This window comes from Apodemus sylvaticus, chromosome 1 (assembly GCF_947179515.1).
Source record: "Apodemus sylvaticus chromosome 1, mApoSyl1.1, whole genome shotgun sequence".
NCBI classification, from domain to species: domain Eukaryota; kingdom Metazoa; phylum Chordata; class Mammalia; order Rodentia; family Muridae; genus Apodemus; species Apodemus sylvaticus.
The window spans coordinates 189,547,848-189,562,426 of NC_067472.1; the positions used below are offsets into that span (position 1 = coordinate 189,547,848).

General features: G+C 46.0%; 2 protein-coding genes across 3 annotated transcripts in view; one reads left to right on the forward strand and one right to left on the reverse strand.

Annotated features, from left to right (window-relative positions):
- Positions 1 to 5,158: 5,158 nt before the first annotated feature.
- LOC127673530 (CD177 antigen-like) overlaps positions 5,159 to 14,579 on the forward strand; it is a 64,474-nt gene continuing 55,053 nt past the window's right edge. The window contains exon 1 of the mRNA XM_052169200.1: positions 5,159 to 5,354. Within this exon, the coding sequence (XP_052025160.1) occupies positions 5,258 to 5,354 (97 nt within the window). The 5' untranslated portion in view covers positions 5,159 to 5,257. The remainder of the gene's footprint in view (positions 5,355 to 14,579) is intronic.
- Positions 6,378 to 14,222, reverse strand: LOC127673569 (carcinoembryonic antigen-related cell adhesion molecule 10-like). 2 transcript variants are annotated; one of them, XM_052169257.1, is made up of 4 exons: positions 14,024 to 14,216; positions 12,886 to 13,245; positions 10,362 to 10,721; positions 6,389 to 6,682 (listed from the first exon to the last, which is right to left on the reverse strand). In XM_052169257.1, exons 1-4 carry the CDS (start codon positions 14,085 to 14,087, stop codon positions 6,666 to 6,668), a joined length of 801 nt encoding a protein of 266 aa, XP_052025217.1. In that variant the 5' UTR covers positions 14,088 to 14,216; the 3' UTR covers positions 6,389 to 6,665. The 2 variants fall into 2 exon arrangements, with proteins under 2 accessions (XP_052025227.1, XP_052025217.1); XM_052169267.1 differs by lacking the exon at positions 10,362 to 10,721 and having other exon boundaries at positions 6,378 to 6,682; positions 14,024 to 14,222.

The window sequence follows — 14,579 nt, forward strand, 5'->3', positions numbered from 1 at the left end:
CCAGCCAAAAATGCACAAAAATCAAACCAAGATGGAAAAGACTTAAAACCACCAACACCAAGATCAAAGGGTCAAGAGTCCTTCAAAAAACAGGAAAAAAACCTCCTAAAACACCAAAAGAACCTAGTTCTGTAGAAGACATTAAGGCAAAAATGCAAGCAAGTATAGAAAAAGGTGGTTTCTTCCCAAGGCAGAAGCCAAGTTCATTAATTATGGGAAGAATTGTTTCCAGATGACTGGCCAGGAGGCTATTCAAGATCTCTGGCAGTGGAGGAAGTCTCTTTAAGAAAATGGTTTAAACAGTTTGAAAGATTCTGTCTTACTTCATTTCTGTAATAGTTGCGATCTGGTTGTCCTTTTTATAATGCAAAGTGAGAACTTTCCTATTGTGTTTGATAAGTGTTGTCCGGGTTCAGTTGCTGAGAAGTGTTGTCTAAATTCCTGTTTAGTTTTCAAGGATGGAACTCCGCCCTTTACTTGGTTTTAAATATGTATGGAATGTTATGATAGGACATAGTAATAGTGGTGGTCAGATGTGGAAATGGTAGGGAGACAAAAATAAACTCAGTATTTTAATAAATTAAAAAAAAAAAGTAGATGGGAAACTACAACAGCCTAATCCAAGCAGGATGACAAAGGATGCAGACCCATCAGGAATGAAGGTATGGGTCAATCCTCCAGGAAAAGAGCCAAGACCTGCTGAGGTGCTTGCCTAAGTTGAAGGAAATACAGAATGGGTAGCAGAGGAAGATAGTTATAAATACCGGCTAAGTTCACATAACCAGTTGCAGAAACGAGGATAATAAAGCAATATGAATGTTTCTGTCTTATTTTGTTAACAATACATTTGTCTTTCTTCCAATTTCTTTAGCATCAATTGGTATTTAGATTGAGACACTAAAAGAATGTTCCCAAGGGACATTGTCCCATTATAAATTTACAAATGAGTTTGCCATTGTACGGGGACTAGTTATATAATGTTAGGCGTATTCATGACCTTGTTATTGTTTCATGTGGACATGAGATATTATTTATGTCAAGTTGACAAGGGGTGGATTGTAGTGGCTATTCCTGGTTGTCAACATGACTATATCTGGAATAACTCTGACCTGGATCTCCCCATGGAGATCTTGAGGCACAGTGGCTATGAATCCCAGAAGATTAAGACAGGGAGAACTCTGAGTTCAAGATCATCTGGGACAAAGCAAGTCCCAGATCCAGGCGTGGTGGCACACACCTTTAATCTGGGTCACACCTTCTTCTGGAGACCTACTCTCTTCTTGACCCGCTTGCCTTGTGGGACTGAGCAACTACTAGATCCTTGGACTTCCATCCACAGCTGCTGCTGACCATTGTTGGGGAGTTGGACTACAGACTGTAAGTCACCAACAAATTCCCTGACTATACAGAGACTACCCATACATTCTGTGACGCTAGAGAACCCTGACTAATACACCGCAGGCCTCCAATGGCACTCAACATTTGCGGCTGCGTATTGTATATGGGCCATTGTTCTTATTGCCTTGGGCGGAGGAAGCTGTATGTGGTTTATCGATGGACTTTATGTACTTTCTAGCCCAGGGTCCTGAAGTGCTGAATGAATCATTCTACTGAACTGTACTTCTAACTTAGTCTAACAATTATTTTAAGTACCAGTGTGACTGGGTATGGAGTGAAGTGCCCAGGTATTTGGTGACACTTTGTTCTCCGTGTGTCTGTGAGGGGGTTTTAGATGAAAGTAACACTTAAGTGGCTCCATTGAACAAAGACGCTTGCTCTTTCTAGTGTGGGTGGGCCTTATGCAATCAGTTGAAGCATGCAATAGAACGAAAGGGTTGTCCCTTTCCTGACTAACAGGGTTTCTCCTCTCTGACTGCCTTTGAATGGCCAGATAATTGGCCGTTTCCTGCTTCTAGACTCAGTCTGAAATGTCATCTCTCCGTGGATCTTGAGCAGCTGGCCTCCTGGCGGAAACTGTTGGGACTCCGTAGGGTGACTCAGATGTCCCATGATCCTTATTGTCAGGTTTCTCTGAAGAGCCCTAATGTTATCACTTACTTAGCCTTTGAATTTCAGAAACATTTCAGGGAAAGAGAAAAAATTTTATCTACTAGTGCTGGGCCTGCGTTGATAGAAGGCAACTTTGAAAATGATGCTGATCTTTGATGCTTTTGTCTGCTGAAATCCTCGTTGGACGAACTTTTCTCCGTTCCCATGGTTTCAGGCACATAGGATTTGGATGGTGACCGTGGCCCTGTAATATCTGCTTGTGGACTGCTTGCTCCTCACTGAAGGCTGTTTTCCTCATTTTAGAGACCCTTTCCCTGCCCTACCTCATCATAACCCTACCTCCAGGAAACAGATCGGCCAGCTAGATGAGTCTGGGACAGTGATTGGACTGGCTGGGGACTCACGTGCTGCTAAACATCAGAGCGGTCTCAGAATCACTTGCTGGGTGAATTGATACCTTCAGGCTGGGATGAGGGAGATCTTTGAGTAATTCACCTTATGCCTGCAGTGGAACCTTCATCCAGGAGCTCAGCATCAGCACCTTAGGCTCTTCCTGCTGTGATACATCCTTCCTGTTGTTCCTACCAGTAACACCATATCTGCCTAAGGCCTAGAAGAGAGGAGAGATGGCAGGTCTACTATCCCAGCACTCAGGAGGCTGAGGCAGGAGGATCTGGAGTTCCAAGCTAGCCTGTACTATGTAGGTGAGATGCTGTTTCAAAACCCCAAACTAAACCAACCAAGCAAAGAAAAGCAAGGGAAAACAAAAACAAACAACCCCAAACAACATAAACAAACCAAAACCAAAGCAGAAAGTCCCCCACTAAAATCACACAAGCAAAAAAGTGACAGACAATGATGAATATTTGCACATCACCATTGGAGTTTTATAGGTTAGCAGCTGTGTGTGTGTGTGTGTGTGTGTGTGTGTGTGTGTGTGATTTAGTTCTGAAGAATATGGCTTGTTTACAATGCGAGGCGAACATAAGGTTTTGTGCCAGCGCTGAGTTCTATTTGTCACTATGGCGCTGTTGCACAGTTTGAGGTGAAGTAATGTGATGCCTATGGGCTCTGGATTGCTTTGGATATTTAAGGCCTTTTGGATTTCTCTCTGAACCCCAGGAGTATCTTCTTGTTGTTCTGTGAAGAATACTTTTCACATTTTTATGGGGTTTGAACTGATTTTATCTTGGTTCTTTTCTGAAAGTGCTCATCAGATCTAAGGGGTTTCTGAGAGTCACTTAGGGATAGGGTACGTTCTTCCTTTTTTTTTTTTTTTGCATTTCCTTTCATGTCTTTCTTTTGTCTTATTATTTGGCTCAGGCTTCAAGCACTGAATGTGAGTGAGGAGACTGGGCACTCTTGTCCTGGTGGAGATTTTCAGGGAGTGGCCCTCAGTTTCCCTGTAGTATGACGCTGGCGGTATATTTGCCGTATTGACCCTTTGTCATGCAGACACATGTTCCTTCTATGTTAGTTTCTTAAGTGGTTTTTTTTGTTAAGGCCTAGGTAACTGTTACTTGGCTAGCCTGCCATTTTGTGCTGTTATTAATATTCTAAGGAGACTTTCTCCTATGTTATTTCTGCTGTTACAGGGAAACTTTCTTATGCCCAAATTGATGACATAGTCTGTTATGTTCTGTGTTCTTGGAAACCAATCACAGTACAAGTCAGTTAGAACTGCTTTGTATAGTTAGTCACAATAAGCTTGGATCTGAACCAACCACCCAGCAGCACATCCTGCACCTGTGTATGAGCTTTTACAGTATTTGCTTTATAAGCTGTCCTTGGGACAGACCCCAACATAAGAAAGATACCTGCTCCAATATAAGAGGCTATTTGGAATAAGAATTCCATTTTGAGTAGAAATCAGGTAAAGTTTAAGTTCTCAAGACCTCCCTGGGAATTAACTTGGCAGAAAGAGACATGTACGTGGGTCACTGACATCCTGGTTGGCAAGTTAAGACATGGATGTTGGACTAGGTTAAGTCCCCTGACACAGTTGACTACCCCAACCAATGGGAGCAGGATAAGTGTACAACAAAGATGTGTTCCTAAGGAAATCCCCTATCCCTAAATCCTGATTGGTAAAATAACTTGGCGCAGATATCTAGGATTTCAAGACTTAAAAGATATGTAGGATCCTGATTCATGGTCACAGTTCAGCTCCCAAGCCTGGACTGCAGCCCTGATTTATCAGTCCTGGGGTGTATCTCAATAAACTATCCCTGTCTGACTGAGATGGATGTGAGGAAAACCCTAGCACTTTTATCAAGGGATGCTGGGCTTCGTGAAAACCTTTCTACAAATATTAAGATGATCATGTGATTTATTTCCCTATGTCTATTTATGTGTTGGGTTGTGTTTCTTCTTTTTTTTAAATTAAAGATTTATTTTTTATTTATTTTATGTATATGAGCACACTGTAGCTGTACTGATGGTTATGAGCCATCATGTGGTTGCTGGGAATTTGAATTCAGGACCTCTGCTTGCTCTGGCCGTGCTCTCTCAGGCCTAAAGATTATTTATCATTATATCTAAGTACTCTGTAGCTGTCTTCAGACACACCAGAAAAGGGCGTCAGATGTCTTTTATAGATGGTTATGAGCCACCATGCAGTTGTTGGGATTTGAACTCAGGACCTTCAGAAGAGCAGTCAGTGACTGGGCCATCTCTCCAGTAACCTCTGAGCCATCTCTCCAGCCCGTGTTTCTTGATTTACATATGTTGAACCAAACATGCAAGATGCTTTACACACTCGCACGCCATCCTTTCTCAGAGGCCATGCTAATCTCTCTGTCATTCCAGTTAGCACGCACGCTGTCCCCATGAACACCACTCACTCTCCCGTTTTCTGTAGATCCATTCCTTACAGGGCTAAGTCTCCAGCACTTACCCCCACCAACCGTTAGCATCCTGGAGTATGTTTCGTTCCGTGTCATGCAGCAAGAACTGTTCTCATCAAGATCAGCAGCGTTGAGGCAGTCACACAGAACAATAAACCCTCCTCATGGTGGCCCACCTGAGGTTAGAGTGTATGAGGTGATTACCGCTTCTACCACAGCAACTGCTTCACCAATGCCGTTGGCTTCCTCTTTCTGCTCTGCTCTGCTTCTTCTTTGCCGTGACTGTTCTGTGGTGCGGGTCTCTCTCTCCGAGCTCCTGCCTGTGAAGCGTGTGTCCTCTCTGGACAACTCTCAGTCCGCACACTTTTCCCTTTTGACATAAGAGTCTCGCTTTGTCGCCTATGCTGGTCTCAGACCCTTGGCTCCGGCGATCCTCCCGCAGCCTCCTCCCCGCTGACCGGCAGGCACAGGCTGCCCCAACTTACAACCTGAGTTTTGGTAAGTGTGTGACGCCGCTTGAATTATGGTGTGACTCTCAGATCTCCTTGGGTCCTTCTGCAGTATATCCCACCTTCAAGTGTCAATTGTTTTAAAAATTATTAAAATCTTGTGTGTATGTGAGTGTTTTGTCTGCGTGCTTACCCGTGAGTCACTTGTGTGCCTTGGTGTCCAAGGAGGCTAGATGAGGTGTTGGATCTCCTGGAACTGGACCGTTGTGAGCTGTCGTGTGGGCGTTGGGAATGGAAAGTGGGTCCTCTGGAAGAGCAGCCAGTGCTATTTACCTGATTCATTTCTTCAGCCCCACAAGTGTGAATTCTTAGCACTACTAAGTAGAATCGGCTACTCCCCACAATGTAAATGACATCATCGTTAATATATTCATCTTTCACGAGTATATAGATTGGCCACCAGGAAAATATTGTCAACCACAGTTTGTGTCCTGCCTCTTGGGGAATCGTGGAGTTGCCTGGATCTAGCTGCCTTGGGAGACGTGCATCATGGGTTCTTCAGGCTAGAGTCTGTGACTCCTGGGCATCACTGTGTACCTCTCCGTTCCTGAGAAATGGAGGCGCTCCCTCAGACAGTGTAGCATTCAGGTCACCCGTGTGTCTCTGCATTCCCTAGAAGTCAGCGAAACGCGTAGGAATTCCACAGAGCAATTGCTCGGTCTTACGCATTAATCTTGTGTACCTTGCATGACTTGCAAACATCATCATATCACGGCAACTGTTCTGTTTCTGATTGCCAGCCAGGTGTGGTGGCTCACGCCTTTAATCCCTGCAGTTGGGAGGCAGAGACAGGTGGGTCTGTGAGTTCGAGGCCAGCCTGGTCTACAGAGTAGCGAGGGCTACACAGAGAAACCCTGTCTCAGACAAAAAAAAAACCTGGTTGCTTGGAATAAACTTGTGCCAGCCTCAGTCTTGCTGTTAGCCATCTGAGCCAGGCCTGTTGGGTACACTCGCTCTGAGCATAACCAGGCATGTATCATGCACTTACTAACAGGTGAAGTCCTGAACAGGGACCTGAGCTATGAGTATCTATGGAAAATAAAAATACATAAGGAGAGGAACTCCGGGCGGGAGACTAAGTGATCGTCTGTGAAAACGGAACAGGTGGAGTTGAAGGAGCCGACGCTTGTTTGCAGAGGTTCTGCGAAGTTTATTGCTGTCGGAAGGAGGCAGGCACACCATCAGCTGGTGAAATCCCTGGGGTTCACTAGTGAACTTCAGCCGTCTTTCCCAGAGCTTGGTTCCAGTTAGGAAGAGCAAGAAAAGGGCAATCAAATGCAAGGGGGCTGGAAAGCAATCCCTAGTGATGCTTTTCAGCTGTGGAGAGAAATAAGAACAGTGAGAGAACAGGGGCGCGGTTAAAACTGAAAATGAAAACAAAAAACGAAAACGTTCTGGAAAGAGCAGAGCTAACACTGTGATCAGAAGGAGGATTAAACCTGAAGATACAGCATGTGTATCTCTGTGAGGAGCTGAGGATTCTCCTCCTCCTCCTCCTCCTCCTCCTCCTCTTCCTCCCCCTCCTCCTCCTCCTCCTCCCCCTCCTCCTCCTTTTCCTCCTTCTCCATCTCTTACAGGGAATATTCAGTGTAAAAGACTAAGTATTCAAAAAGTTGTCAGAACCAAGCTCTTAGAAATCAAGAAAATCTTGTGCCCACGGCTTTTGAAATGTCAGCAGGAGAAGGCTTGTACAGTGACACTAGTGACAGATTAACACATCCTCCTGAGCCTTAGGGACAGATAAACGCTCTGGCATTGCGAGCATGGTGTAAGTCACCACATTCTGGAGACAGACAGAGGAAGCTTCCTGAATTACGCAGGGGTCCGATGAGCCGCATCTAGCTTTTGCTTCTCATCGTTGGCGGGCCGGCATTCACCTGTTGGCTGATGGAGAGGTGGGGATGATTGTGGCCAAGCAGCTGGCGCACTGAGAATGCCAAGGCCGCGCCAGACCGCCATCCGCCCCTTTAGAAAGGAGAGAGCTTTAGTGATTTCGGTCTCCTTGGTGCTGAGCTTGGGCCTCTGCACACTCAGGGTTATCACTGGCTGGGGGCCTCCAAGGGCCGACCGCGCCTCGACTATTGGCAGTCTGTTCTGTTCCTAAGGAGAGGCTTCTTACAATGCTTGGCTGAAAGGCCTGTCTCTGCTGTACCTGTGTATCCTCATGATTGCAAACGCTCTGCTTCCGTTGTTCATTCTACTAACTCAGCCAAACCAATGAAATTCATCATTGGAAAGTTACGTCTCAGGGGATGCAAATAGCTCAGCTTTGTACCAAAAACTTGTTGCTACTGCTTTCAGGAGAGCTAAAGGGCTGTTTCCTCGTGCATTTATTACATGCTAATAAAATAAAATAATATTATTAGCAACATAAAAATATAATAATATAAAAATATTAGGAACATGATAAAAATAATATTGCTAATATTGTAATTACATTATATGGATAATACCTCATGCCTGCTGAGAATAGCAGAATGGCAGGAGATTTATTTGGTGAAGTATAAATTGGATTAACTCCTTATGGATTGATTATAGGTCAACCTACTCCTCCAATCTTATATTTAGGAAAATTGACAAAACCTTCAAGAATCACCCGTCAAAGCTGGAATTTAGGGAGAGCGCACCTTAGAGACCAGATGATCTCCAAACCTGCTAGGCACCATGAATTGGATGAGATCTATCTTTAAAATCCCCACATCACTATTGCAATCTTCATTTGACATTCTTCAGGGGAATCCCAGAGAACGGACTGAGCCTGCTTCTGTGGTGTTCCGCAGGCAGAAAACGTTCACCTTTAGTGCATCTCAAATCCATTTGCTGTTCCTACATAGTTAGGTATTCCTTCTCCCAGAATCCCCGCATGATTACTCTGGCTCGAGGAACCAATTGAACCCTTACATCTCTCTATCAACCCCCAAAAGGTGATCACTCCATATCGGCTCATGGTGACTGAATTGATAATTTCAGTCAGGCCTCACATAAAGCAAGTATCCGGGCAAGCATCAACACAAATTTGTATTCCTTTTGATGAAAAAACGGTTGGGATTTTAGATGAATACTTTGGATGGCTTAGTGCTGGCTTTTGCCGCAAATCCATTTCAAATTGATAACCATATTCCTTTCACTAAACTTATTGATTTTGCATCAAAATATACTCTGTTCTCTTTCCAAAAAGAACCAGGCTCCAGACCTTGCCCTCTAAACACGTAGTATTTGTAGATCCACACATGTTTAGGTTTCTAGCAGCGTTTCACGGATTTCTCCTCACATAGTGCTTCTGCACAACAGATGTGATTGCTTAGAACTTACACCACCTCACAACGGAAGCCTCAACCTCTGAACCCAAATTCTGATTTGCAATGTTCAGGGCAGGCTGGGCAGTGTCTAGGAACAGTGCAGCTGGCTTCATCCAACTCTCTTCATTTTATTACACTTAATTCAACAGAAAAGGCAGACGCAAAAAAAAAAAAAAAAAAAATCCAGTTTATTTTGGCTATATCAGGTTACATCCTAATCTTCCAGGACTGTGCCCATCCCAGCCTTGAGCAGGCTGAATAGACCTTGGGTTTTTGCCTTGTGGGACCTTAACGACCTAGGTGGAGTCATTGACCTTGCTTTTGCAACACAATCAGGCTGGAACAAAGGATGGGTCTGTGGGCTCTCCCCATATAAACACAGCGCTGAATATTAAACAGGCGGCCTTGATCGGAACCTTGTCTTGGCTTCATTCTTCTCTCCCCTGCCCCCCTTTCAGGTAAACCCAGTTTGTCCATGGCCACTGGACAGCTACGAAGGCCCTTTGTCTGAGGGAAATGCCAAGACAGATTCCCTTTCACACTAACTCTCCTAGGAATTAACAACCTAAAGAAAATATAAGAACCCCACACACACTTTCATTAAATACTCGAGCATTAAAAGCACTCTTCACTAAAGAGCTGGCTGTCCTGATAGCTAATGGATGTCCTTCCTGTGTGAGTTAGCACCCACCTCCACTCTCTTATGCCACGAAAGCCGGAGGATTTTTGCCAAGTCTTATCTGTCACATGGATGTTATTTATGTCCCCAGATATGAGAAACTAAAAAACGTTCATGTCATTCTGGACACACCTACACTTTGCTCGTGGCTACTGTCCCCCTATCTGGAGAAGCAGCTAAGGATGCTAACTCCATGTTACTCAAAAGCTTCTGCTATTGAAGGCTTCTGTAAAATATTAAAAACTGACAACGACATTGTGTAAAAGCCTAAGTGTTTTCAGGAATTTTGCCAAAAGTTTGATATACCCAACATCAGAGGCATACCATAGGACATTCAGGAACAATCTCTGTGGACAGAGACAATGGGCAATTTCAACATTATTTTAAAATGAAGGAGAGGGAGAAGGGTGGTATGGCTACTCCTCACAGTATTTTATCTTCTATGCTATATACCTAAAAGTTGTAAATTTGGGCAAAAATGGCCTTACAGCTGCAGAATGTTTTTAAGGACCCTCTGAAAGCATTCCCAGCCATGGTCCATTGGAGAGACGCCGCATCACATCCAATTCAGAAACTCACTGGGCCTGAAGACATGTTTCTGCTTTTCCTCAAGGCGTGTAAAACCTAGCAAAGATTTTTGGTCATTCTTTTTCTGTCTATAATTAAACTTTGTTCCATAGGAATGTCCTGGGAATTCATTGTTGTTGTTATACTGGAAAGCATTATAGCCGTAAGATTAATTTGTAAATTTAAAAAGCAAAACAGGTATGTCAGGGACTCTTGGATTCGGCCTGGCCTAGCAGCCTTAGGAGGCACACATCCTAGGTTTTCAGGTTCAAGTCCATGGCTCCTGGGCCACCGCATGTCTTTCAGTTCAACGACCTCCCTCAGGGTGCCCTGTACTAAATGCTCCAAGCCCAATGTGGGGAACACAGCAGAGTCCTCTAGGATTGACAGTTCTGTGTGGGAAGTAGGATTAGCTCTACCCATGACCCAGAGGTTACAGAGAATTACTTACGGTGCACAGAAAATCGCACAGGCATCACTGTACGATCAAACTTTTGATCTAGCATAAATAGTGTGTAGGCTCCCTCATCTTTCTTGGTGACACGTTGGAAGAACAGGGATCCATTGCTGTAGATTATCTCTCTGCCACTGTGTTCAGGTCCCAACAGAATCTTATTAGAGGATGTTATAAATCGTGCAATTTCATTTTTTCCATCAGTAGTGGTTCCCTTGTACCAGTAAAAGACTCTGAGTGCCTGTGGCAGATTGTGAACAAGTAGAAGAACGTTCTTGTTTTCAGTAACATTGGGAGGCACAGCTTCAACGGTGACTTGGGCAGTGGTGGGAGGGCTCCAGGAGGTTAAAAGTGAGGCTAAGAGGGAAGAGAGAAAGATCTATCAACATTAGGACCTGTGCACACACTCTCAGCCTTGCTGAGCTTGTGTCCTATTGGGTGGCGGCCAGCAGCATCTCCTCCATTCCTCGCCAGCGCTGCCTCTTTCCACTGTAGGAAAAGGTCTACAGGGGCGGTTGCACTGCTCACCGCTCACGGCCCTCAGATCCCTGCTCACACTCAGAATCTTTGCTGAGTGTAGGCTATCTTCTCTGTCCTCCTCCTCTAAAGACGTTCATAGCCATGGTCCATTGGAGAGATGTTGCATCACATCCAGTTTATAAACTCACAGGACCTGAAGATTTGTTTCTGCTTTTTCTCAAGGCATATGAAAGTTAGCAAGAATTTTTGGTCATTCTTTTTCTGTCTATAGTTAAACTTTGCTCCATAGGAATGCCTCTGGGAATTTGTTATTGTTGTTGTTGTTGTTATACTGGGAAGCATTATAGTCTTAAGATTAATTTGTTACTCCATATCTGCTTTAAAGATTTACTTGCAAACCATGAAATTAAAACAGGTATGTCAGGGACTCTTGGATGCGGCCTGGTCTAGCAGCCCCAGGAGGCACACATCCTAGGTTTTCAGGTTCGAGTCCATGGCACCGCCTGCCTTTCAGTTCACCGCCCTCCCTCAGGCAGAGGAGCACTAAGCTGTCTTTGTATCTGCAGTCTCTAGATGTCAGCAAAGCACACAGTGCTTAACAGATTAGTCTGAGGCATTAATCTTGGGTACCCTGTCCAGCTCAAAACCCACCAGGCAACTTCAATTGCATTCTTCCTGGTAGCCACCATTAGATTCTCTTTCTGACAAGGGTATAAAAAACTCTGTTTTCTTGCAATAAGATTGTCCTGGTCTCAGTCTCGCTGTGACCCCTCCTATCTGACCTGGTGTGAATTCCCACTGACCCTGTCAGGAGACTCTGACTCAGTAAGTAAGGGGCTCCCAGATCCTTCCTTCCTTTCTTCCTCCATCACAGTGAGAGCTGATCATCCATTGTCCTCATGCTGGTTGCAGGGTCTAGTGGGAGAGAGCAAAGCCTTCTCCTTCCTCCTCTGGTAGGAAGGACACCAGCACACCAGGGAACCTGGGATTCCAAGTCCAGTGAAGAGGGTGTGGCTTGGGCAGGCCTGGGACTCTGTTGAGTAAAGCTGACTGACTGCTCAACACTTTCATTTCCTGGACCAGGCTTTCCACTCAAGGTCACATGCCTGAGACCTGCATCTCCCCACCCAGAGCTCCTCCCTGATGCATGGACACCTTATAAGGTTGTGGACAGATAAGTTAGCACCACCCAGGGCCTGTGGGACCCTGATGTAATAACTATTTCCTGCCCCAGTTTCCCTATAACAGTCCACCTGGTAAATGATCATTGCCATGCCTGCGAATTATCTTTCCTGAGGAACAAACATGTGAGGTTCCACAAACCAGAGTCTCTTTCTATTTGCTGCAGGCAATGATCCCCGGTCTGGACCCACTGCAGAGCAAGGAGCCGCCCCTGCTTCACCGTCTCCTCCTATCGTTTTAGGGCTCTTGCCCTTCCTGTGAAGTCTCACAGGAGCAGGAGACCAGTTGGCTGATTGTCTTGCAGATCTCTCCAGCTATGCTGCTCACACTGGGTCTCAGAAGGAGACGCCCAGGTGACCTACCTCAGACATGGCTCTAGTATAGAATGCCTGTCAACAGGCTACAGCCTGCCATCAACCATTGTCCCTGTCAGCTCTAAGAAGAGTTTACATTACAACCCAGTCTCAAAGCTTCCCAGGGTTGCTGGAGTCCAGGATGGGACACAGGTCTGGAGCAAAGCCTCCTGGTGCTCACCGCTCTGTGAGCATCTCATGGTTTCCTCAGACCGGCCCTGCTCGAGTCCTGACAGAACTGACTGAAGGCCATGTTCAGCATAACCTAAGCTACTGGGCAGGGTCTGACATCCTCGGACTGAGTCACCCCACAGTCTCTTCCATGAGAGAGTGGGTCCACGTGAGGCTTCACAGTTTATTGCTGTGTCTCTCCACTGTGTGTGTCCTGTACTAAGTCCTCCAACCGCAATGTGGGGAACACAGCAGAGTCCTCTAGTGTTGACAGTTCTCTGTGTAAAGTAGGATTAACTCTACCCACGGCCCAGAGGTTACAGAGAATTACTTACGGTGCACAGAAAATCGCACAGACATCACGGTACGATCAAACTTTTGATCTAGCATAAATAGTGTGTAGGCTCCCTCATCTTTCTTGGTGACACGTTGGAAGAACAGGGAGCCATTGCTGTAGATTGTCTCTCTGCCGCTGAATGCAGGCCCCATTTTACTCATATTAATGGATGTTATAAATCGTGCAATTTCATTTTTTCCATCAGTAGTGGTTCCCTTGTACCAGTAAAAGACTCGGAGTGTCTGCGGCAGATTGTGAACGAGTAGAAGAACGTTCTTGTTTTCAGTAACATTGGGAGGCACAGCTTCAATGGTGACTTGAGCAGTGGTGGGAGCGCTCCAGGAGGTTAAAAGTGAGGCTAGGAGGGAAGAGAAAAAGATCTATCAACATTAGAACCTGTGCACACACACACTCTCAGCCTTGCTGAGCTTGTGTCCTATTGGGTGGCGGCCAGCAGCATCTCCTCCATTCCTCGCCAGTGCTGCCTCTTTCCACTGTAGGAAACCGTCTACAGGGGCGGTTACACTGCTCTCTGCTCACGGCCCTCAGATCCCTGCTCACACTCAGAATCTCTGCCGAGTGTAGGTTATCTTCTCTGTCCTCCTCTAAGGACCCTGTGTCTTCATTTTCTGTCTCTTCTCTGCTTTGTTTCTTCTGAAGTGCTTGTCAACCTGACCCCACCTAGATGTCCTCGCCGGCCTGTCTTTCTGCCCAGTAGAGCTAGGGCTTTGTCAGCAGGACTAGTTTGATTTCAGATTAACCCCTGCTGCCTGGAACAGGCTCACATACGCGCGTGCAAATCAGTGTTCCACAGCCTAGGGTTTATTTGCAAATTTCTCAGGGTAGTATGCAATGATTATGTTTACTTGCCACAGTTTGGGTTTTACATGGAGAGTCACCCTGACAGAGTTGTGGACTTCAGTCTTGAGGATATCCTGGCCAGAGCTGATAAAGTTAACAACAGAGGAGAACTGAGTTTCTCCTCACCACTTGCCAATTCACATTCACAGAGTTTCCTGTTGCTGTCAGGCTTCTAGCAGAAGCCAGATGCCCCTTCTCAGGTTCTGTCCTCTCCCAGAAGACCCCATCCAGTCTCTGAGCGCCCAGCTCTCTTCGCCCACGGAGTGTCTCCTTACCTGTGAGCAGCAGTCCCCTCCAGGGAATCTGCCCTCTGTGGCCATGTGCTGAGGCCAGCTCCATAGTCTGCTACTCGCTAGCTTCTTCTCTGGGGAAGAGATTTGCTCCAGCACTGCTGCCAAGCCTGCCTGCCCTGGTGTCTGCCCTGCTTTTCTTAGCAGAGCTGAGTCTCCTCCCAGAGGAGGGCACCTCCCAGAGTCACGTGGGCTGGGGGTGGAGCCTGCGACTCTGACAATGCTGTTCTTCAGTGCTGGCCTCCCATCCCTCTGTTCCTCTCTTTCCTGTCAGTGTTCTAGAACATGCTTTGAGCAGCCAGGCTGAGAAGTGCCCTGTGCCCTGGCTTTGGGCTCTCAGCAGCAGTAGGAGTTCCTGCACTTCCTATAGCCTAGAGTGACACAAAACCCCAGGGGAGCCCTGAGAGCCCAGTGTCCTCAAGGCTCAGGGAAGGTGGGAAGTGGCAGAGTTACCTCTAGGGTTGGGAAAGCTGACTGATGACCGGGTAGGTCTGATCCATCGTCACTGGTGACACCAGTCAGGTGTCTGATCCTAGGATAC